The 8,620-nt window shown below is 38.9% G+C and overlaps 1 protein-coding gene across 1 annotated transcript; it reads right to left on the reverse strand.

Annotated features, from left to right (window-relative positions):
• Window positions 1-2,554: 2,554 nt before the first annotated feature.
• Window positions 2,555-7,920, reverse strand: LOC101850431 (glutathione S-transferase 3). Its single transcript, XM_005106621.3, has 5 exons — window positions 7,726-7,920; window positions 5,619-5,711; window positions 4,638-4,753; window positions 3,909-4,013; window positions 2,555-3,429 (listed from the first exon to the last, which is right to left on the reverse strand). The coding sequence occupies exons 1-5, from the start codon at window positions 7,862-7,864 to the stop codon at window positions 3,265-3,267; spliced, it is 618 nt and encodes a 205-aa protein (XP_005106678.1). The 5' UTR covers window positions 7,865-7,920; the 3' UTR covers window positions 2,555-3,264.
• Window positions 7,921-8,620: the final 700 nt, after the last annotated feature.

An 8,620-nucleotide genomic window follows, 5' to 3' on the forward strand; every position in this document is an offset into this window, starting at 1 on the left:
GGGGAATGAAGATGTTGAAATTTTACATGCCTTCTGTATTAGTCGATTTAATTTTTCTCTATCTTGTTGTCTTGTGTTCCCGGCCTATGCTGTTAGAAACACACATACAGCATGGGAAGCAAATTGTCAAATGAATTCGAGATTGGGAAGGAAGGTAAGGACCAAATTTAAGAAGGTTTACTAACTTTTGTGCTAAAGCACACTACAGGCGTCTACTTTTTAATATTAAAATCTATATAAGTATACTTTTCAATCCAAATAATCTACTATAATGCTCTTAAGTGAGATTACATCTTGTTTGTAGTTGTCTTTTGCAACATAAATGTTCCCTATGTATTGGCTGAATCTAAAGGGCGGACATGATCAGCTCTATGTCATGATTATAAGAAAAGCTAATCTAGAACGATCGTGGAGGCCCAATGCGCCTTTGTGAAGCTTGAGACAATCCATGACACAAGAATCTATTGTGAACTATGAAAGACGAAAAATGTGAATTTATCTACAAACTTGACTGATATGTGAACTAAGAACTCTTAGCTTTATGGAACTGAGGAATGCTTAACGACAAAGTCAAGGTCTCCTTTCCCTTAATGCTCGCGTATTCCGACAGCAAACAGTATTCTGGTGTTGCTTTTCTTGTGCCAAACTTTCACACGGGACATCAGGGATTTTTGTCCGTATCCGAGAAGGCTAGATCTATGTGTTCGATCTTATTTACCCTAACATTAAGAGTGTGGCTGAAAGACAGCAGTAAGAAGCCAGGACTAGCTGTAGAAAGAGTCAGGAGTAAGGGATAGAGGAGCACAGTGGGGGTTGGGGGTGGGGGAGGGGTGGTGAGAGAATGGAGAGAAAAGCAGATGACAGAACCGTAATAGAAAACAGAGGACACAGGAAACATTTTTAGATAACATATTCCGTCTTTGGAAAGTTTCGACCCAGTGTCCTTTTGATTGAAAGGCGAACACAGTAGGCATACCTTTGGCCCGCGATAGACTACGAGAACCCATAGAGCTGTCTTATATAAAAGACTCTTCAAAACACAAAACCCCAAACAAACAAACAAACAACACGACAAAAACAAAACAAAACACACCAAGATGGTAATAGGAGAGCGCCATTGGTGTGCCCTACTTCTGTTCTCTAAATCTGTATGTTTCTGTCTGTCAGTCTAGCTCTTTAGCAGCACTTAATGACTGTTATCATGTCAATTGCTTCTCTTTACTCACAATAAGAATACAAGTAACAACAACAACAACAACAACAACAACAAAATACAATACAGAATGATTAGGAAACATATATGTCAAAACGTTACAATTATACAAAGAAACAGGCAAATGTTTTCTTTGTCAACTCAGTAGCATTGACCTTTTATAAGACAAATCATCTGGTTTGTTTGCTACTTTCTTTATCCTGGCTGAATAGAGCGACATTCCATTTCCTTTCAGTTCCAGGAAGAGGAGGAGGAGGTGGAGGAGTTGATGGAGGAACGGGAGAAGATAAAGACAACGAAGAAGAAAAAAGGGGACTAAGAGCAGGAGGAGACGGAGGAGGAGGAAGAGTGATATGGAAGAACATGAGAAGAAAAAGACTACTTAGAAGAAAAAAGAGGGGGGGGGGATAGGAGGAGGAGAAAAAAAAAACTAACAAGAAGAAAAGAGACAAGGGGAGAGGAGGAGGGGGATGAAGAGGAGGAGGAGGAGGAGGAATAGGATGAGGATAAGGAGGAGGACAGCAACAATACCACCAGAGTCACTATAAAAAAGAAACAACAAGCACTCTAGCACTAACATAGATAACGGCGAACAGCAAGGTAGCAGCTGCAGCTGTAGCAGGAGGAGTACCTATACCAACACCATCAATGCCACCATCATCCCCTCCAACAACAATGACACCACCACCAACAACAACAGTAACAAAAACAACAACAACAGCAACAACAACTGAGTATGTGATACGCTTGCTGGTTATAAACTCTAATTTCCTGCCGTTAACAACAACATTATTTATGCGTAGTCGCATTTGGTCGAGGGATGGTGATGTTCCCACTAGTGCCAGGCATAGTGATTGACTGTCGGTGAAGATAGCGACCGAGTTGGATGCATCGCACTCTTTGTCAATCCAGTCAATGGCCAACATCGGACCCAACCTGTCCATTGTGCAGCGAGGAACCCCAAGATTTGGAGCACTGGCTGCAGAGATGTCCCCCCACGGAGGCCCGGCGGTGGCATCTCTTCGGGGAGGATTCAGGGAGGTTGGACTGCCTCACCCGCTACCCAAGGGAGGCGGTGGCCCTGGCGAAGAGCACGCTCTTCGGGGCTCCAAACATTTCGAAGGGATAGGCTACCACAGACACACACACACACAACAACAAAAACTACAACACCACCACCACCACCAACATCAACAATGGCAACTGGAGTATGCATTATGATTGCTGGTAAAAAATTCTAATCTACTGCTTTCAATTTGTATCTTTGTGTTTTACGATGTTATTGAGTATGTTTTTCTTCAACTCAGACACAGAACTTAGAGAAGCAACGAAGTCCTGAACTCATTCGTATTGGCTGCTGGCGCAGCGGCTTTATTTGTATAAAGAAAATGTACAAGAATATCTCACATCATACATGCAAACATATTTTCAGCCTGTTGTATCAGTGTTTTAGAAGATCAGAAATCAATGATTTGTAAAATTTGACCAGCTAAAAATGTCCATTTACAGGATCTCTCTCTCCCTCTCTTTTTGCCCCTGTCTCACTCAAACTCTCTCTCTCATTCCCTCTCTCTTTCTCTCTCCCCCCTCTCTTCCTTTCTCTCTCTCATTCTCTTTCTACTCCCTACTTCCTACCCCCTCTCTCTCTATCTCTCTCTCACTTAACCAGCAAAATGTTGGTCACAGATAATTCTGAAGGGTAGGCTAAGCTTGCTGATAGTGGCATTATACTATTCGTTTTTCGCTTTTACCTGCTGGAGATCACTCATTGTCACCACTAGTTACAGGAGTAACCATGCCTCCACTTGCTTCTCTTTGATACAAAAGATAACACGTGTAAACCACCATTGCTCACAATTCTCATTGACATAAATGCCCGGGGTTGTTTTTTTTCACTACAGGCTTTCTTTCCTGAGTACGGCTCTGACAAACAGCTTCCTTACAGTTAGCAATAAAGTGAAGAATACATGTTGTGTTAAATCCTAAACAGTGCACACTAAAATCAAGAACTGATGCTGGAATTATAATAATTTAAGAATGGCTCTGGGTTTTCAGCCAACCCTGACCGGTCGGGCTGCCATATACTCTTTGATTTTGTCGTTAGCTCCAACTTTGTCCCTCAGGGCTTTGCACAATGGATAGTCGTCAACTGGTCCTAGAAAGCTCTTCATCCAACCGGTGTAGACGTCATAGAGGGCGATATCAGCCAGGCTCAACTGGAAATGCAAAACAGTACACAATGTTGACACTGGAAGAGGCCGTTCACGGCACAGGTTTGAGGGATAATATCATGTTTGACTACATCATGTTTTTGTTTTCATGTAGGTGTTTTTACATAGACAGAATGTAAATCATTAATACAAAGTAGGATTTCTCTTTTTTACTTCAAAGAAAACCGCAGTCACAAACTGGGGACATATTTAAAACAGGCACAAAAGGAAAGAACAGTAGCCTTCCACATTAGCCTGAGAAAGAGAGGCAGCAGTTCACCAATTGCTTTTTTTTTTGGGGGGGGGATACATAACTGTCTTCCCTTTTGCAGTTTTCCAGTAGGAAACATCACAACGAAATTACCTCTGGTTGGTGGGTACAATGCTCTGAGATGTCCCTGCTCGAATCCACAGCAGAAGCAAGAGCAAACTTGTGCAAATCACAAATACTGTTCAGATATTATAAGAAAAATGAGCCATTTTACCTGATTTCCGACAACATAACCCGTTCCAGTGGTTTTTAGAATTTTCTCGAAGAATCCAAAGTAGCGAGGCGTAGCCTTTTCCTTGCAGTCTTTAAGCATCTCTGCCTGCAAGTGATAAACAAAAACTCAATGGAAACTCTCCAACTAGCTACCGATCTATTCTACACAACAACAACGACACCACCACCAACAACAACAGTAACAACAACAACCAAGAGAGAGGAGAGAGAGAGAGAGAGAGAGAGAGAGAGAGAGAGAGAGAGAGAGAGAGAGAAGGGATGAAGGAAGGATGACCCTTCTTATAAGAGAAAAAAGTAGGGGCAGGAAGAAATAGGGGTAAGGATTAAAATAGAATGTGGGGTAACTACCGACTACGATGGAGCGAGAGCAGGATTGAGTTAGGGCAGTCATGGAAGCTTTCGGGCAAGAGAAAGTCAGGAGAAAGCCCTGTCAGTGTCAGGCCATCGTCTTTGCAGTCTCAATAACTCAGATGCGAAAGAATTGATGGTGGTTCGCTCCTTCTTTTCTATCAAACATCTTTCATCTTTATCTCTCCTTCTTCTTTTTTGGGTTTTTTTTGTAACACCTCTTATCTTCGGCCCTAATATGACCTAATAGTGATACAAGTACAGTAAAACGTTCACTGAGTGAAGCAAAACGAACAAAAAAACCCCCAAATATTAATGGCAAAAGAGTCGATTGAGTGATTGATTTGAGATAAGCACCAACCTTTTTCTTTTGGTCCTGCTCTTCATCAATCAAAACCGTTACTTGTATGAAGTCCTGAATGAGGTTCACCATCTGTTCGACAAGAAGAGCTTCTTTGTTGTTCTTCCCAAAAAAACCTGCAGGAAGGGGGATAATTCAGTGGGTTATTTTCATGTTAAGAACACAAATCTTTATTTTTTTCTTTTTCAATAAATTTATGAAAACGCGTTGAATAATGAGCATGTGTGATATGGAATCCGCGAGAGTAATTTTCCTTTTATTTCTTACAGTTTGTAAGAATATTGGTGAAACTGTTTCAATATATTGAAATCAGAGCACAACATACACATATTTATATACTGTTTTGTATTATTTCAAAATCTAAAACTTTTTTTTCTTCCTCAAACGTATTTGCACCTGGTATTTCCTTTAGAGCTTTGGGGTATTATATTGGTGGACTGCTAGCTATGTATTATTATGTTCCTCTTTCTGTCTCTCTCACGGGTCTTAGTCTATTGCGTTATCATTAATTGAAAGGCGGCAGCAAACGCACCCATGAAAGATAAAACTTGTAAATAATTGTCCAAACTGACCCCTGTATTAGCCGAAACAGTGTCCCCCTCCTACCACCCCCACCCCCACACTTACAAAACCACTCATAGACACAGCACACACAAAAAACAACTATAGTGCTCAGTAATTGTCAAAAGCAATAAACAACAGCATATTATAAAGCTAAATAAAACAAATCATCATCAACATCATCATCATCATCATCATCATCCTCAGAAATAGCAGCAACAACAACAGCAGCAGCAGCAGCAGTTGTGTTTAAAACAACATCTAATTTTAAAAAAAGACAAACCAACATGTGTCAGCACTGTGTTTAAAAAGCAACTAGATCTATGACTAACGATACAAAATGTCCAGAAAATCAAAATGGATTTATAGCTCTGGCCACCAAAAGTGCCCTTTCTTTCTGCTAACTTATAATTCACTCACCAAACTCCTTGGCAAAATAGTTAGCAATAGCTATTGATTGTGCATAGACTTCTCCATCTACTTCCACCCATGGCGCTGTTCCAAACGGGGCCTCTGGAAAGGAACAAAGAAGGTTCAAGATACTTGAAGATCTGAGCTGACAGTAATTTGGCACGGAATGCAAAAATATTTCAGTTTTTTGATGCGTGGGGAGAAAAATATGACGTACTTAATAAAAGAATTTGAATACTAAGGCTGTGCTGTAAGTCGTAGGTGAAGATCATTGTTATGGATCTAGCATCATCATATTCAAAATAACAACCAAATAAAAAAAGACCAAACAACATGTCTCAGAAATGTATTTAAAAAGTAACTAACTATGACCATGATCAGGGTTGGTGATTTTTTTGATTTTTTTGATAAAAATAAAAAAAATCGTCAGGTTTTTTTGATTTAAATCGGATTTTTTATATTTTTTTTATTTAAAAAAAAATGCCGACTCAGTTTGGGATTTTTGGTGGCTAAAAGTAAGTTCTTTTAGTACAAAATGCATTGTCTTTATTTTAACTAATGATTAATTTAAGCAACTGCAATTTTAGAAAGCCTTAATCTGCTATATCCAGTGAAATATGGCTACAGACAAAAAATGAAGAAAATGTCAGTCTAAAAGGAAGGGGGGGAGGGGGTAATTATGCATAGATAAACTTGCATTTTACTACAGTGTGTGTGTGTGCGCGCGCTTGTGTTTGTATAAAAAGAAAAAGAAAAAGCTAATTTCAATTATGAAAAAAAAAAGTAAATTGAATACAGTAATTATTTTACTACTTACAGTGACAGGGGTGAAAGCAGACTTTTAAGCATGATTATTTTAGTCTACTAAACCTTATATCTGTTTTATAAAACCAAGGAAAGGAATTCTGAATGTTTAAAGATATAAAAACAGAATACATTTTTAAAAAGTGATTTGAGTTTTATTTTTTAAATCAAGTTGATTTAAATAAAACAAAATCTACTGATTTAAATCGACCTGATTTAAATCAACCCAACCCTGGTTTTCAATTATGAAAAAAAAAGTAAATTGAGAACTGTATTATTTTACTGTGACGGGGGGAAAGCAGACTTTTAAACATGATTATATTAGTCTACTAAACCTTATATCTGTTTAATAAAACCAAGGAAAGGAATTCTGAATGTTTAAATATATGTAAAAGCTGAATACATTTTTTGAAAAGTGATTTAAATCACTGATTTTTATTTAAAAAATCAAGTTGATTAAAATTTAAAAAATCAACTGATTTAAATAAAACCAGCTCTGATTTCAATTATGAAAAAAAAAAGTAAATTGAATACTGTATTATTTTACAGTGAAAGGGGGGAAAGCAGACTTTTAAGCATGATTATATTAGTCTACTAAACCTTATATCTGTTTTATGAAACCAAGGAAAGGAATTCTGAATGTTGAAATATATGTAAAAACTGAATAAAAATAAATTTAAAAAAAAATTGATTTAAATCACTGATTTTTATTTAAAAAATCAAGTTGATTTAAATCAAAAAAATCAACTGATTTAAATCAACCTGATTTAAATCAACCCAACCCTGACCATGATTAACGTTACAAAAAGTTCAAGGGGCCATAATGGAGCTCTAGTCACCAAAAAGTCCCCTTACTTTGTGCGAACTTATAATTCACTCTCTAAAAGTAGAATCTATATAAAGTAATCGCTCTGCACCCACTTCAAGAAAATTTAACTTGGGCCGCTGTCATATTCTACCAGTCAAGGCGAACCCGGGATGAGAAGAATACAGCGTCCCAACAGACAGACGGAGTTGTGAGATACGTTCTTTCGTTTTCCGCCACCACGAAAAACCAGTCGGTTTGGGTGTGGGGTGTGTGTGTGTGTGGGGGGGGGGGGTACATCACTCTATCCTTACAGTGCTGATACTGCTTGATAACTAACTCCTACATCTATTTAGGATAAAACGAAAACTATTCTATATCACCTTGGCATTCTGATATGACAGTTATACATTGTCATGCTTTAAAAAAAAAAAAGACAACCCAACCCAACTCAACCAAATCTATTAAAATCTCAACTAAACACACAAAGTCAATAATATCACGTACTCGGTTTAAACTTTGGCCAATCCTCTTCAGAAAACCTAATGTCCTCAAAAGGTTTTCCTGCTGCAGCAAACAACAGTCTAGTCATTTCGGCACGGCCCATCATGTCGAAATAGTAGATTTTGGCTTTTGAGCTGGACATGATGCTGGTTGAGTGGAGATGATTCCAAAAATAAACCGCTTGGAAGGCTGAGCAAACTGAAACAATAAAATATCAAGCTGCTGTTAACATTGGGTCATTCACAATGGGGAAGAACAATAATTTTAAATAAGAATGCAGATCAAGGAAATGAATTTGTTCACACCTCGTCGTGTGGAGACTAAAATACGGGGGCCTTCAAGGTTTAGGTCCCCAATTCAAAACCTGACACCGACGGCAACATTTCTTCTCTATAATTTTCTCTTTTCGCCTTCTTTCAAGCTCTCTAACTCGAACCATATTCTGTCGTCTGCTTTCATCTTCACTCCCCCCGCCTCCCACTTGCTCCCTCCCTCCTCTGGGTTCCTGACTCTTTCTGCAGCCCTTCTACTGCTACTTCTTGGCTCTTTCTTACTGCTGTCTTTCAGCCACACCCCTGGTCTTAGGGAAGGTAAGATCTAAAACCTAGCCTTCTCGGATACGGGCGAAAACATCTCGGAGGTCCTGCATGCAAGCCAAGCACGTTGAACATCTCTTGGTAGTCCTAAAATCGGTAAGGGTAGGCTTCGGCCGCCACCCAGGCAAATTCAAAATTAATTCATACCTAGCTGAAGGTGTTTAATGTGTCCCGCATGCTCATATTATTATGACTTATGCAGTTGTGAGCGCCATGAAACACTTACGGACTAGAATACGATAATAACTATTTTCCGTAAAGCGGCATCTATGCACCAAACCTTTGAAAGAACGGAGGAGGAA

This window comes from Aplysia californica, unplaced genomic scaffold, assembly GCF_000002075.1.
Source record: "Aplysia californica isolate F4 #8 unplaced genomic scaffold, AplCal3.0 scaffold00546, whole genome shotgun sequence".
In the NCBI taxonomy this organism is placed as follows: Eukaryota; Metazoa; Mollusca; class Gastropoda; order Aplysiida; family Aplysiidae; genus Aplysia; species Aplysia californica.